The 15,646-nt window shown below is 50.5% G+C and overlaps 1 protein-coding gene across 2 annotated transcripts in view; it reads left to right on the forward strand.

Annotated features, from left to right (window-relative positions):
* Positions 1-9,013: 9,013 nt before the first annotated feature.
* ACSBG1 (acyl-CoA synthetase bubblegum family member 1) overlaps positions 9,014-15,646 on the forward strand; it is a 43,280-nt gene continuing 36,647 nt past the window's right edge. For both annotated transcript variants that reach the window (XM_040968911.1, XM_040968912.1), the window contains exon 1: positions 9,014-9,144. In XM_040968911.1, the coding sequence (XP_040824845.1) occupies positions 9,014-9,144 (131 nt within the window). The remainder of the gene's footprint in view (positions 9,145-15,646) is intronic.

Genomic DNA, 15,646 nt, shown 5'->3' on the forward strand with positions numbered 1-15,646 from the left:
TTTTAAAAAAGATTTACTGGGGCCCGGCGCGGTGGCGCAGTGGTTAAGGTCCTCACCTTGCACGCCCAGGATCCCATATGGGCGCCGGTTCTAATCCCAGCAGCTCCGCTTCCCTTCCAGCTCCCTGCCTGTGGCCCGGGAAAGCAGTCGAGGACGGCCCAAAGCTTTGGGACCCTGCACCCGCGTGGGAGACCCGGAAGAGGTTCCTGGCTTCGGATTGGCATAGCATCGGCCGTTGCGGCTCACTTGGGAAGTGAATCATCAGACGGAAGATCTTCCTCTCTGTCTCTCCTCTCTGTATATCCGCCTTTCCAATGAAAAAAATAATAAAAATAAATCTTAAAAAAAAAAAAAGTTTACTGGGCCCAGTGTGATAGTGTAATGGTTAAGGTCCTTGCTTTGAACGCGCCGGAATTTCATATGGGCGCTGGTTCTGTTTTTCCAATCAAAAAAAAAATTTTATTTACTTATTTGAAAGAGTTTCAGAGAGAGAGATCTTCCATCTAATTTACTTTCCAAATGTTCACTTCAGTTGGGACTCGACCATGTCAAACTAGAAACCAAGAATTTCTCCTGGGTCTCCCATGTGGATTCAGGAGCCATCCTCTGTTGCTTCTCCTGGTTTAGTAGCAGAAAGCTGGGTCAGATGGGACTTGAACCAGCACCCATATGAGATGCTGGTGCTGCAAGCAGAAGCTTATCTCATTACCCCAAAGTGCCAATTCCTCTCCTTGGCACTCATCTGCCATGTTCTAGAACTCTCCCAGCCCCCATACCCTCTGGGCAACCTTGACTTGTAAGCCCTGGGTGCTGGGGCCTCTCTCCCCACTCTCACCTGCTGTACTAGGAGGTCAGGACACAGCCACCAACATCTGAGTCTGAACTAACCTGGCACTTTCCCCCCATTCAGCCAGAGGCCTGGACATGAGGAAGCAGGGGTGAAGAGAGAGGGCTCTGCTGGGCATCCTCCCTTTGCCCTGCCTTCCCTGCCCCCTCTTCAGAATTTGTCTTTAAGTAGTACTTGGTAGGTGAACAGCGCAGAAGTTCTTCATGCTTGACTGTGCCCTCCCCAGGAGACCAGCCAACACCTGTCTGCTCCCTTCTGCCTTGCCCTGCCTCCTGGGTGCCTAGGATGCCGACCAGGAATCTGGGCCTTGGTTCTCTGGTCCCGGCTTCACCCATCAACCCATGCAGGGGCTGGAGAGTTCCCCAAACTCAGAGCAAACACCCACTTCTGCGATACTGTGGAAGGTGAAGCTTGGGCAAGGACTCAGGCTCGGCAGGGGAGTGGAAGAGTGTGTGTGTCCCCTCCCCAGACATACACTGTGTCTGTGCTCTGGACTCACCTGGCTGGTTTCTGTCTTCTCTATGGACCTCATTTTCCCCATCTGTCAGTCCAAAGTGGAAGGCTGACGACCACAGAGCTCACCTGGTATGCATGCTCAACTGTTGCTTTTGTTGTTATTGCTGTTCCATCAATGGAACCATTTTATAAGAGAGATGCTGAGGTCTCCTTCCCTTACTTCAGGAGCAAGCAGCACTTGGCAGGTACAGCCTGGACTGCATAACACACCTTCAGCCCAATCCCAAGTTGTTGACCTGCCTCTGTTCCAGTATCCAGAACTTTCTCACACCCCAGGGTACTAAAAACAACAAAATGCAAATTCTTGTGGAAAGCATGCACCTGTTTACCCTCTGCCTCTTCCCCGCCCTCCTCCTGAGAACCCTAGTCTCTGGACCCCCAGGTCCAGGCAGGCCTCTGCATCTGCTCCTTCCCCCTAATTTCTTCTCTTAAAGGGTTTGATCCCGGCAGAGTTAGCATGCATTCCCCAGCTCCTCGAATCTTCTCTATAGCACTCCTTGGATGGCCCTGCTCTCTGAACGGGAGCCCAAGCCTAGCCTGAGAGCCCTGGCAAAGCACAGGAGCCTGGCCACTGAGCCCTGAGCCCCGAAGTCCAGGTACACACTGCGGGACCCACGGAGATATCCTGGGTAGCAGAGGAAGGAGGCGCCCTTCTGACAGTTGGTGATCAGACAGCAGCCCTGGCTGTTGGGGACCTTGGGCAGGTAGGAGGCGACCACGGCCAGCAGGGGTCAGCAGAAGCCCATTGTTCTCAAGTCTGGCAGCAGGTGCCGCATCAGAAAACATCAAAATCCTGGTAATTCTAGTAATCACAGCCAAGCTAACCAAAGGAAAAAAAAAAAAAAAAAAAGCCCAGAAGAGCTGATATTGAAAAAACAAAACAAAAATCCAAAAAGCCACAGCAAACAGCAGCCCTGCTCCTACCACTGACAGCAATTCCATCTTTGTTTATTTTTTATCTGAAAGGCAGTTAGAGAGAGATAAGAGAAATACATCATTCGTCCACTGGTTCACTCCCCAGATGTCCACAACGTTTAGAGCTGGGCCAGGGTTGAAGCTGGGAGCTGGGAATGTGATATAGGACTCCCGCGTAGGGGGCAAGAAATCAACGATCTGAGCCATCATTACTGCCTCTCCGGGTCTACATTAGCGTGAAGCCAGAGTTGGAGCTGCAAACTGAACCCAGGTACTTTGATGTAGGCCATGGGTATCTTAAATGCCTGCTCTGTACACATATTTTAAATACTAATTTTGTGTGAATATAAGCATGAATTAGGGGCATACAAGTATTAAATATATAATGAATGCTTAATTTTTTTTAAGGATTTATTAATTTTTATTGGAAAGTCAGATTTACAGAGAAAAGGAGAAACAGAAAAAAAGCTCTTCCACCCGCTGGTTCACTCTCCAAATAGCCACAATGGTCAGAGCTAATCTGAAGCCAGGAGTCACAAGCTTCTTCTAGGTTTCCCACATGGGTGCAGGGTCCCAAGGACCTGAGCCATTCTCCTCTGCTTTCCCAGTCCCTAAACAGAAAGCTGGGTCAAAACTGGAGTAGCTGGGACTTGAATCAATGACCATATGAGATCCTGATGTGCTAGCTGAGCCATTCTGCTGGACCTATAAGGATGCTTTTGTTTCTGAATTCTCACAAGAGGCCATTTCAGAGTCCATGAGGGGCAGATATTGTGGTGCACTGGATTAAACTGCTGCTGATGATGGCCACATTCCATATCAGGTGCCAGTTCGAGACCCTAATCTTCCAATCCAGCTCCCTGCCAATGGCTTAGGGAACATAATGAAAAATGGCCCAAGTGATTGGCATCTCATGTAGGATACTGGGATGGAGTCTCTGGACCTGACTCAGCCCCAGCTGATGTGAGCATTCGGTGGGGGGAGGGGTGCTGAACTAGCAGATGAAAGATCTCTTTGTCTCATTCTCCCCTTATCTTTGTCACTTTGCATTTCAAGGGTTTTTTTTAAAAACAGTATTTTTAAGTCCATGGGAAATGGAATTAAAAGGTAGATTTCTTCGGATACACAATTTTGAAATCCATGCATAGTTTTTCATAATTCACATTTTCTGTGAGCTCTCTTAGGAGGGCTCTGCTTAGGAGGAAGCTAGAGCCCATGTGTAAAATTTTTTTTTAAGGTTTATTTATTTATTGGAAAGTCAGATATACAGAGAGGAGAGACAGAGAGGAAGATCTTCCATCCAATGATTCACTCCCCAAGTGAGCCCGCAACGGCCAATGCTGTGCCGATCCGAAGCCAGGAACTTCTTCCAGATCTCCCACACGGGTGCAGGGTCCCAAAGCTTTGGGCTTGTCCTCGACTGCTTTCCCAGGCCACAGGCAGGGAGTTTGATGGGAAGTGGAGCTGCTGGGATTAGAACCGGTGCCCATATGGGATCCCGGGCGTGTTCAAGATGAGGACTTTAGCCACTAGGCCACACCGCTGGGCCCCTCACCTGTAACTTTTAAAAATGAGTTGTAGGGCCTGGTGTGGTAACTTAGTGGCTAAAGTCTTTGCCTTGCATGCTCTGGGATCCTATAAGAGTACCTGTTCACGTCCCGTCCCAGCTCCTCCACTTCCCTTCCAGCTCTCTGCTTGTGGCCTGGGAAAGTAGTGGAAGATGGCCCAAGGTCTTGGGACCCTGCACATTTGTGGGAGACTCCTGGATCCTGGCTTCAGATCAGCTCAGCTCAGGTTGTTGTGGCCACTGGGGAAGTGAACCAGCAGATAGAAGATCTTTCTCTTAGTCTTTCCTCTCTGTAAATCTGACTTACCAATATAAAAAAAAGTGAGTTGTGATGAAGAAAATAGGAAATAATGAACAAAACCTGAGTAGTGCAAATATGGCAAAACCCATGAAGGTGGCTAAGAAAGTGATTGGGGTGGGGTGCTGACCTTGTAGCGTGACGAGCTGCACCAATGCCTATAACACCAGCATCCCATTTGAGTGCTGGTCCAGTGCCAGTTGCTCTGTTGCCAGTCCAGCTTCCTGCTTGCTGCTAAAGCAGCTGGGAAGACTGTGGATCATGGCCCAAATACTCGGATCCCTGCAAACACGTGGAGTTTCAAGCTCCTGACTCCACACCACTGCTGGCATTATAGCCATTAGGGAGCGAACCGGAGGATAGAACTTTTTGTCTCTCCTTCTCTCTCTGTAATTCTGCTTTTCAAACAAATAAATCTTTTTGAAAGAGAGAGAAAGACTGCAAGCAGATGTTTCAATTCTCAAGGTTGAAAAGTGCTGAGTGGTCACAACCACGCCCACGCGGCCTTCTCTTTAGGACAAGGCAAAGTCAGACCTTGAGGGACACGGACACAATGTACCAGAACTGGGGATGTGTGTTCTCAATTTTCCCACAGTTGGGTGTTCATGAACACATTACATTCATATTTGTACCACGGCTTACCTTGCCATGTTGTCCTTCTTAAAATAAATTTGTCTTCAAGTTTTTCAAAATCAATTTTAAAAGCAGAGAAACATAGAGAGATCTCTCATCTCCCGGTTCACTCCCCACATGCCCACAGCAGGCCAGGCCAGGCTGAAACCAGGAGCCCCATGGGTGACATGGACCCAAGTACTCAAGCCATCGCTTGCTGTTTCCCAGAGTGGGTCTTAGCAAGAAGCTGGAATCGGAAGTGGAGCTGAGACTAGAATCCAGGCCTTTGGATGTGGGCAGCAGGTGCCTGTAGCAACCTGCAGGTGTCCCCTGAGCCCAGTACCTGTTACCTTTACTTCTTACTAATCAAACAGCAGATTCTCAAGCTGAGTGTGGTCTCGGTTGTGTCCCCAGTGACACAGCACTGTGGTTGGAGCAGGATAACTCCCAAGGGGTTCCCATGCTGGGCCTGGGTCCCTATCATGGTGAAGTGAGAGGTGGTGAGACTTTTAAGAGATGGGAGACCCATGTGGCATGGTGGTCATTGTGCATGGGACTGCTGAGTGGATGAGTTCCTACAGAAGCCTGCTGTGGAGCCCTCCTGCCTCTCTGGCTTCCTGTTCCCTGATGTGACCTCTCACTCACCCCACTGAAGGCCAGATCCTTGGGCTCCCTTGGCCTTGGATCTTCAGTCTCCAGAGCTGTGAGCTAAGCCAACCTTTCTAAACTAAACCTGCCTCAGACACTTCCTTATAGTCACAGGAAGTGGACTAGGACACACAGAGTCTCCCTTTTTGCTTGGAACTATTGCTCGAAGAGATTGCTTCTCACCCCACTGTGGGTAGGACCCACACCTCTGCATGCACACTCCCAGTCCACCAGCCATTGGGTTGGTAACTATTGGCTGTGCATCTGTTCTATGCCAGGCACTGTTATGGAGTCTGGTGGGAAGAGAAAGCAGAAAAGTCAGAAATCTCCACCTTCATTGAGCACTCACTGGATACTGGAGAGAAATGATAGCTAGAGACATGGGGAGCAGGTGGGGTGCTGGGGAGGGAGCTGGGCTTTCAGATGAAGCTGACAGGGTAGGCTTCCCTGGGAAGGGGAATTTGACCAGGGAAGGAGAAGATCTATAAAGAACATGTATTGGGAATAGCCAGTACCATCCCATGGCAGCGGGCCTTGGGATGTAGCCCCATTTTCATTTCCAGTCAGCAACCTGCTAATGTGCACCTGAGAGGTAGCAGAAGAAAGCTCACGTGCCTGCGCCCCTGCCCACCCTGACAGGAGAACCAGATGAGTTCCTGGTTCCTGGCCCTGGCCTGGCCCAGTCTGCTACAGCTGTTCCAAGAATAGACAATGTGGAGGTCAGAGCGGGGAGGGTGCCTGGTGTGTTTGGAAACCAGCATGGTGGTCAGGGAGGCTGGGAGAGGCCTTGAGTCCTGAGGGGGAGGTGATACCAGATGGATGGGGGAGGGAGAGGACAGATCACAGAGGGCCCAGGGCTTTTGTCAGTGAAAAGCAGTGTTTGAATGGTTACTGCTGGGGTAGCTGTGAGCTCACAGTTCTGACAAGTCCTTCAGGGTCTGATTCCTCGCCTTGGAGGTCCAGGAACCTGGTCTGCCCAGGGTGCCCAACCAGGGTCTGAGGCCCTCCCTGCCCAGTACACATAGTCCCCAGTTCCCAGTCCTCCCACCTCGGCCTTCACTATTTATGCTGACTGTGCTGGTTTTCAGTGTTCTGTGTCCTGGCACCTTCCCAGCATCCCCACCCGTGCCAACCCTGTCGTGCTATCTAATCTCTGTGAGAGAGGACCACCTCCCACCTTCAAGAAGACTTTGTGAAGGGACCCTGGTTACAAGCTCAGGCTCAGAGGTGGCATGGGGGCTGTCGCCCCAGCCTATCCAGCTTGTAAGCAGAAAGGCCAGAGTCAGACTCAGATTTGGGAGTGTTCCCCTGTTCCTGGGATCTCCCCATAGTGGGGATTGACATGCTGGGGGAATAGCTGCTGTGCTACAGGAACTGAGATGGGCTGGGAAGGGGTGGCTCCAACAGGAGCTCTGGCTAGAAGATCAAGGACACAGCTGTTACCAAAAACCAGCAGCTGCCAGGCTGGCAAGGATCAGACCCAGTCTCTCTCTTTAAGGTTTATTTATTTGAAAGGCAGAGTTACAGAGAAAGAGAAAGAGAGGAGAGAGAAAGAGAGAGAGAAAGAGAAAAATAGAAGCAATGGCCAGAGCTGGGTCAGTTTGAAGCCAGGAGCTTCAGACCATGTGGATGCAGAGGCCCAAGTGCCTGGACTATCTTCTGGTGCTTTCCCTGGCCCTAAGCAGAGAACTGGATCACACATGGAATGTCACCCACATGGAATGTCACCCACATGAATGCAGGTGCTGCAGGTGAAGGCTTCACCTACTACTCCATGCTGTTAGCCTCAGATCCAGCCTCTCTGAAAGGTTGCTCTTCTTTGTTCTCTTACTGCTGGCCCACTGCTGGCCCATGTCACCAACGTGGGAGATGTACGGAGGATCCAGATCTCGAAGCTGCCCCTCCTGCTCTCATACTGGCTGTCCACCGTACCTGCAGCAAGATGAGGCAGCCTGGGAAGGTGTGAGGCCCAAGCCCTGAGCTTGCCTCATCACCTGGGGCTTGGCTGGACCCACTGTCCTTTAGGGGACATCTGGCAGGATGCCCACCGATGGCTCCTGCGGACACTTTCTGCTGGCTTGAACTGTGTCCCCTCTTGCTGCCCCCTGCCTCTACCCTCCCCCCAAAAAAAAAAAAAAAAAAAAAAAAAAGAAAAAAAGAAAAGTCTATACAGGGCCTCAGAATGGGAGCTTCTTGGCAGTCTTTGCAGAGGTCAGCAGTTATGAGGACATTGCATGGGGTCACAGGGGGCTCTTATCCAATGTCTGGCAAGAACACAGGTGAGTATTGCAGTATAGCAGGCTAAGCCACTGTTAGGGATGACTGCACCCTCTATGAGTGGCAGAAACAGAGTCTGACATCTGCGTCTGATCCAGCTTCTTATTTTTTTTAATTATATTTTTATAATCTTTACATAGTTAATTAGGGTAAAAAGGTTCAAGGACTATAGGAAAGTGGATAAGACTATTATTTCCATATTGTTTCCTTCATGTTTAAAGGAGGGTAGTAGAGAAGGCCCACCCAGTTTCCCACCCTCCCCAGGTCCTGGTGTAGGGTATGCTCTGAGGTTCTTGCTCAAGTGGTTTTGATAGTTTACCAGTTATGAATCACTGCCAATCTTGCCACTCCAAGCACTATGAGATCTTTGAAGAATCCACTGATTGACATAGTCCATCATAGAGTCTCAGTTTGCCCTGTATTTCACTGCCAGCATATAGCTGAGATGGTTGATTGACTTGTTCTGTCTTTTCTCTTTTCTTGGTTAGGGTTCTGAGTCCAGCATTTCAGTTGGGGAGATCTCCAAAGAAACTTTGAGGTGTTCTCAGACCAGATTCTTGTACGAACTAGCAAGTACAGGGGCCGGCATAGTCCATCGCCCTGATCAGATCCGGCTTCTTATTAATGTGTGTTCTGGGAGGCGACAGAAGACAGCCCAAGAACTTGGGAGTCCCAGTGGAGTCCTGGCTTCTGGCTTTGGCTGGACCCAGCCTGGCTGTTGCCAGCATCTGGGGAGTGGACCAGCAGATGGGACCGTGTTGACAGGTGTCCTGGGGCGGGGGATTCCATGCTCTGGGCACTGCAAAGTGGTGGCCCTCAGGGTAGCCCAAATCTCCTTCCTTCTCCCAGCTTGGGGTTTCACACAGTAGTTGCTTAGGGTTCTACCTGGGATCTCCAACACCCAGCACACATACCCTGCCCACAGCTGGTTCAGCCTGGTGCTCCACAGTGACCTTTTAAAGCCAGGGAGGATGTTCTGGTGGGGAGCACCTAACAGCACCAGTGCCTATTGGCCCAGCCTCCTGGGAGTGTAGAGGCACATTTGCATCAAAAAGAACAGTGGCCTCATTGACATTCTCCTCTTCTCCCCAGGAAACAAAACCACAAAGAAAAGGAAAGTTTTAATTCTGAGCCACTTTGACACTGAGGAACATTTCGGAGCCGCTAAAAATAGAGAGGAAATGGGTCTCTCTAGGTCCAGTCCGTGCCTGCCTTCCTCCATGCCCCCCCTCCCTGTCCCTGCCCCACTCCGCCCCCGGCCCGCCCTCACGGCCCACTCAAGGCCAACCCTGGCCGTGGGAGAGCTGCCTATATTTGGTGGATGTCCCGGCTGATGCCACGCAGTTCTGGAGCTGGCTGTGGCTGCCCTGCTAGGGACCCCAGCATGCCGGACCGCAGGGATGCCCCCCAGGAGAACCGGCTGGATGCCAATGCAGGGACCACCCAGGACAGCCTGGGATCCAGGTAAGGAGGTGGTGGGGCCTGAGGCCCTCTGGGAACTCAACTCTGCTGTGTGAACCTGGGCAAGTTGCTGTCAACATCTGCGAAATGGACAGGGAGGGCTTCAGGAAGAGCCATGGGACAGAATCGGCCCCAGATGGGGGACACTGGTTGGTGCCCTGCAAGGGCACTCATGAGTTGCTGGTCTCCTCTTGGGCAAGGTCAACAGCAGTGCAACCCACTGCAGGCCCAGTGGTTCACATCTCAGAGTGTGGATCTCCTTCTTTGAGAACATACCTGTGTCTCTTTGGGGCTTTTGGCAGGGGGACAATGACAGATAAGGTCAAGGCAGCTGAAGGCTCTGGCACCCACCAGCTGGGTGACCTTGGCAAGTCCCTGTGGCCTCTCTGGACTGCAGCTTCCCATGCACGTCCATGAGCAGTAGCCAGGGTCGCCTTCCGGCTCCTTCACAGTGCAAATGTATAGCCATCCATCAGGCCTGTTTGGGCCCCAGCTTGTCTACCCAAGAAATTGGAGGAGGCAATGGTCTCAAGATGAAAGGGCTGGGAGGCAGATATGCAGGGGGACATGACTTTGAGGAGGCTTGGCTGAGGGCAAGAGGGGAGAAGCTTGTGACCAGAGCACTTGTGTAATTAGGAGGGCCAAGAAGAGGATGGGACCAAGATGGTGGATGTGGGGACACCACAACACTGGGAGCTATGAGCTCTGGGTGGGCACGGGACTGGGTAGGGGAAGGATAGAAGTGGAGATTAGCCGGCAGGTCAGAACCCTTTGTAGTTAGGGTGGATGGAATTGGCCACAGTGTACTTTGGCCACAGTCCCCACTGGGGGCTGGGAGGGAGGGAGATAGAGCAGGGTGGGAGGAAATGTACCATGCACCAGGCACCCCCCCCCCCAACACTTTTCAAAGTGCAGGACGACTGCCTGGCCCCAGACCACCCTGTAGAGGGAAGGAAGTCTTCCCAGGGGGCCAGGGGTGAACAGGGCCAGAACCCAGGCCCAGAGCCGCAGCATTCCTCTCTGGGTAAAGGAAGAGAAGACACCTGCCAGGCTGGTGCCATGGGAGAGTCATGTGCACCTGTGAATACGCTGGCCAAAGCAACCGGATCCCCGACACAGCCCCAGCAGCCCTGACCATGGCAGGACAGGCCCCTGCCACGGCAGGGGAGTGGGGCAGGCTAGTGCTGCTCCTGCCCTGCTCTGCAATGCTGGCTGAGACGTTCTCTTTCTCTGAGCTCTGTTTACCCCATCCACAAAATGGAGGAGGTAAATCTGCTGCGTCATGAGAACTTCTGCTGGTCCTTGGGCTGTGGCCTAAGGAGGGGCCATCTGTCAGGGCCAGAGGAGGAGGCCAAGGAGGAATCCTGGGAGGCAGGGACACAGCAGGTGCTGGGGAGAGCCTGTCTTGGGGGAGGTGGGTCTGGCCGTAGCCAGGGGGAAGCAGACCTTGGGGAGGCTGGAGGCTGGGGAACAGCAGAGAGCCTCCCCCAGGGCCCCATCTGGCCGTTTCTGTAGACTACATTCACCAGAGCTGCCTACTCTTCCAGCATAGCCTGTCTAAAGATCGGATACTGGTGGGACTCCCCTGAAGATCATCACAGGTTGCTCCCAAAGCTTCCAGGGACGGCAGGGAGTGAGCTCCCCACCTTTGGGGTGCAGTCACAATCAATGCAGAGTTACTTGGGTGTCCTGAAGGATCTAGAACATTCCAGGCCTCCTGGTCCCACCCTCCCTGACTTGCCCATGACCCAGAAACATGGTGATTGTTTTTTATCTTCAGGCCCTGGTGTCTCCATTGCTGTTGTGCCTTTACAGACTCAAAATTTCTTCTGGGTAAGCAGCCAGGCATTGTGATAAGCATGTAGATGTAGTACAGGAAAGCAAGTGCTTAAGCAGTCCACCTGCTCCTGAGAACGATGGGCCTTTAGCAGTAAAAATATGAGTCCTTGTTGAGTTGTAATTGTCACAGGCGTCAAAGGCATAAAACACAGAGGGAATGCATCCATGATGTGGATGTTCATGCCTAAATATGGCCAATCACTTATTTTATATTTTATCACAATTACACATGCTTTTGAAATGTTGTACTTTTTAAAGATTTATTTTATTTGTTTCAAAAGCAGAGTTACAAAGAGAAAGATTTAAGGAGGAAACATAATCTTCTATCTGCTGGTTTGTTCTCCCAAACGGCTCTAACAGCCACAGCTTGGGTCAAGTCAAAGCCAGGAGCTGGGAGCTCTATCCGGGTCTCACATGTGGGTTGCAGGGCCCAAGCTCTTAGGTTATCCTCCACTGCTTTCCCATGACCACTCGCAGGGAGCTGGATCAGAAGTGCAGCAGCTGGGACTAGAGCCAGCATCCATATGAGATGCTGGTGTCATAGGCAGCAGCTGCTGTGCCACACTCCTGACTGTGTTGTTGGTAATATTTTTGAATTTTATTTTGAAAGAGTTACAAAGAGAGAGACAGATGGACACACACAGAGAGATCCTCTTTCATTTCTGTTTCATTCTCTCACCGGGTCCTAAGGCCAGGAGCTTCTTCTGGGTCTCCCATGTGGGCCACCCTCTGCTCCTTTCCCAGGCTAGCTCCCCAGGGGGAGCTGGGTCAGAGGAGGAGCATCCAGGATTTGAACCAGCTCCCGTGTGAGGATGTCAGTTCCACAGGTGGCAGCTTTATCTGCTGTGCCATGGTGTCGGCCACAGAGATTTGTTTTTCCTTGGTACACTAAGTCCAACTCATTCTGTTACAACATTCGTACATTATAAATCTAATCTGACTTGGGTATCTCTGGGACAGGGAACTCACTCTTCATTCCTGCCAAAGCAGTTTCATCTTGGGTCAGTGGCTGTGGTACCAAGCGTTCAAGCGTCCTCTTGCACCCTGGATCCTGTAAGACACTCCCGCGCCCTGGCTCTTTGGTGAACCCTGGCTCCCTGCCAGGAATCCGTGAGGAACACTTGAGCTGGGAAAACGTTTTGGAAACTTTCAAGGTTGTGATCATGTGAAGGACAGTGAGGGCTTACTCTGATTCTGGCCCCAAGATGTTGGAGCCGGGGCTGTGGGTAGAGTGTAATGCTGCCACCTGCAACATCAGTGGTGTCCCATATGATCACCAGTTGGATTTATGGCTGCCCTTTTCTGATCCAGCTCCCTGATAATGGCCTGAGAAAGTAGGTGGCTCAAGTACTGGGACCCCTGCACCACATGCAAGAACCAGAAGAAGCTCCTGGCTCCTGTCTTTGGGGAGTGCACCAATAGATGAAATCCTTTCTCTCTGCCTTTTAAAACGAGGCAATCGCAGTCCTGCCTGGGTTTGAATGCCTGTGACAGGTGTTGCTGCCTCCCTCGCTGTATTGCATTGCCCTCTTCCACTCCAGAATACAGCTCATCTACAACTCGATCAACCATTATCCTTCCTGCAAGGCAGTGAAATTCCTGTATACATCTCCTGTCCTTGTTTTCCGGGATACAGCCCTGGGAATCGAAACTGATGAGTCTGAAGGTGTGTGTGTGTGTGTGTGTGTGTGTGAAGAAGCTGCCAGAAGCTTTCTGAGGTAGTTATGGTGGCATTTCCATGTCGGTCCATTCAAGTTCTTGCTGCTTATGCATATTTCAGCCATGCTAGAGGGAGAAGAGAGATGGTTTGGCACAAGTTTTTTTTTTTTATTTATTGCAAAGTCAGATATTACAGAGAGGAGGAGAGACAGAGAGGAATATCTTCTGTCTGATTATTTCATTCCCCAAGCGGTCACAATGGCTAGAGCAGAGCCAATCCGAAGCCAGAAGCCAGGAGTTCTTCCAGGTCTCCCACACAGGTGCAGCATACCAAGGCTCTGGGCCGTCCTGGACTGCTTTCCCAGGTCACAAGCAGAGAGCTGGAAAGGAAGCAGATTAGAACCAGCGCCCATATGGGATTCTGGCGCATGTAAGGCGAGGACTTAAGCTGCTATGGACCCTTGGCAGGATTTCTCTAATGATAAGAATGCCTGGAGTGTTTTGAAGTGATTATTGCTAATTTTAAAAATATCTAGGGCCTGGCACCATGGCCTAGCAGCTAAAGTCCTCACCTTGAACGCGCTGCTTGTGGCCTGGGAAAGCAGTTGAGGACAGCCCAAAGTCTTGGGACCCTGCACCTGTGTGAGACCCGGAAGAACTCCTGGCTCCTGGTTTGGATCAGCGCAGCACTGGCCTTTGCAGTCACTTGGGGAGTGAATCATTGGATGGAAGATCTTCCTCTCTGTCTCTCCTCCTCTCTGTATATCTGACCTTGCAATAAAAATAAATCTTTTTTTTAAAATCTATTTATTTACTTATTTGAGAGGCAGAGAGAGAGAGAGAGAGAGAGAGATCTCATCCATGGTTTACATCCCCAGTGCCCACAACAGTCAGAGCTAAGACAGGCCAAAGCTGGGAGCTGGGAACTCAATCCGGGTATCTCATGTGGGTGGCAGGGAATTAGGTTCCGGAGTTATCCCTGCCACCTCCCCAAGTCTGTGTGAGCAAGGAGCTTCAATCAGGATCCAGAGGTAAGACCAGAACTCAGGTATGCCGGCGTGGAATGTGGACATCTACAGTGGACCCTTTGTTCCAACATGTATTGACTTATTGATTTCATTGATTTCAGAGTCAGGGAACTGGCATCCACAGCTGGGACCAGACAGGAGCTGAGAGCCAGGGACTCAACCCAAGTCTTCCATGTGGATGGCAGAAACGCAATCCCATGAGGCATCACCTGCTGCCTTCCCAGGGTGCACTTCAACAGGAAGCTAGAATCAGGAGCAGAGTGGGGACTTGTGCAGTTCTGGCTCCTGACCCCAGCTTCCTGCTGATACAGACAGCCAGGGGCAGCACGTCCCTATCACCCACGTGGGATGTCTGCAGTGAGCTCCCAGCTGTGGCCTGGCTGTGGTGGGCTTTTGGGGAGGGAGTGAACTAGTAGGTAGAAGAGTTCTTCATCTAGCACTCTGTCTCTTTCTCCCTCTATCTTGCAATTTTTTTTTTTGTAAATTTTACAAATGTTCAGTATATAACTATTTGAGGGAACTTCAAAAACTTCCTGAAAGAATGGAATTAAAAGATAAGTTAGGGCCTGGTGCAGTAACCTATTGGCTAAAGTCCTCGTCTTGCATGCTCAGGACCCCATATCAGTGTTGGTTTGTATCCCAGCTGCTTCACTTCCCATCCAGCTCCCTGCTTGTGGATGGGTGCTTTTCCCTGGGAAAGCAGTCAAGGATGGCTCAAAGCCTTGGGACCCTGTACCCTTGTGGGGGACCCTGTACCCTTGTGGGAGACCCTGAAGAAGTTCCTGGCTTCTGGCTTCAGATCAGCTCAACTATGGCTGTTGCACTACAAGAGGAGTGAATCATTGGATGGAAGATCTTCCTTTCAATGTCTCCTCCTCTCTGAATAACTGATTTTTCAGGAAAAATAAACAAATCTTTTTGAAAAAATTAGTTTAGGAAAGGCCATAGTATCATGATAAAGCAAGCTAAACCACCCCATGTGGGGTTGGCATCCCATATGGGTTCTAGTTAATCCTGGCTGCTCTGTTTCATATCCAGCTCCCTGCTAATGCACCTGGGAAAGCAGCCAAAGATGGTCCAAGTGCTTGGGCCTCTGCACCCATCACGAAACCAGGATGGAGTTCCCGGCTCCTGGCTTCAGCTGGAGACCAGCAGCAAACTTCTTGACTCACCTCTGACCCCTGCAGGAAGACCCGCTAATCAGGGACCAGAGACAGTGGAGCGCTTCAGTGTCCCTGTTTCTAAGTGGCCTCTGTACATCATCTCCAACCTCGTGACCTGCAGGTGTCCCAAGAGAGTCAGGGGCCAATGCTTCCATTTCTGAAGCTTGTATTTGTTTATTTGTTCATTCTCCCTGAAAAGCTTAGAGACAGGGCAGAGGGGCGATTGTCCATCCACGGTTCACTACAAAAGTGTTGAGTGACCTTCTCCTGTCATTTCTAGGTTTTCAATTATGCTTTAAAGGTTGATTTTTTTTAAAACCAAATATGGTTTGAGGAGATTACACATGTTTTTCTATCCCATTGTCTCTTCCTTCTTCTCAAGGACTCAAATGAAATCTACACTAGATCGCTCAAATTGTTACTAGATAAGATATAAAGCAGTTTTACTGAATATAAAATGCACGTAAGGGTTAGTGTAATGGTGTAGCAGATTGAACCACTGTCTGTGACACCAGCATCCCATATGGCCACTGGTTCATGTCCCAGCTGCTCCACTTCCTAATCGGTTCTCTGCTAATGGCCTGGGATAGGTAGCAGAAGATGGCCCAAGTGCTTGGACCCCTGTCACCCACGTGGGAGACCCAGAAGAAGCTACTGGTTTTGGCCTGCCCTAGTTCTATCTGTCACAGCCAACTGAGGAGTTATCAGTGGATAAAAAAAGCTCTCTCTTTCTCTGTAAATCTGCCTTTCAAATAAATAAGAAAATATATTTCTTAAAGATTTATTTATTTCTATTACAACATCAGATATACAGAG

Source organism: Ochotona curzoniae, unplaced genomic scaffold, assembly GCF_017591425.1.
Source record: "Ochotona curzoniae isolate NIBS_2020 unplaced genomic scaffold, NIBS_Ocur_1.0 scaffold_4701, whole genome shotgun sequence".
NCBI classification, from domain to species: Eukaryota; Metazoa; Chordata; class Mammalia; order Lagomorpha; family Ochotonidae; genus Ochotona; species Ochotona curzoniae.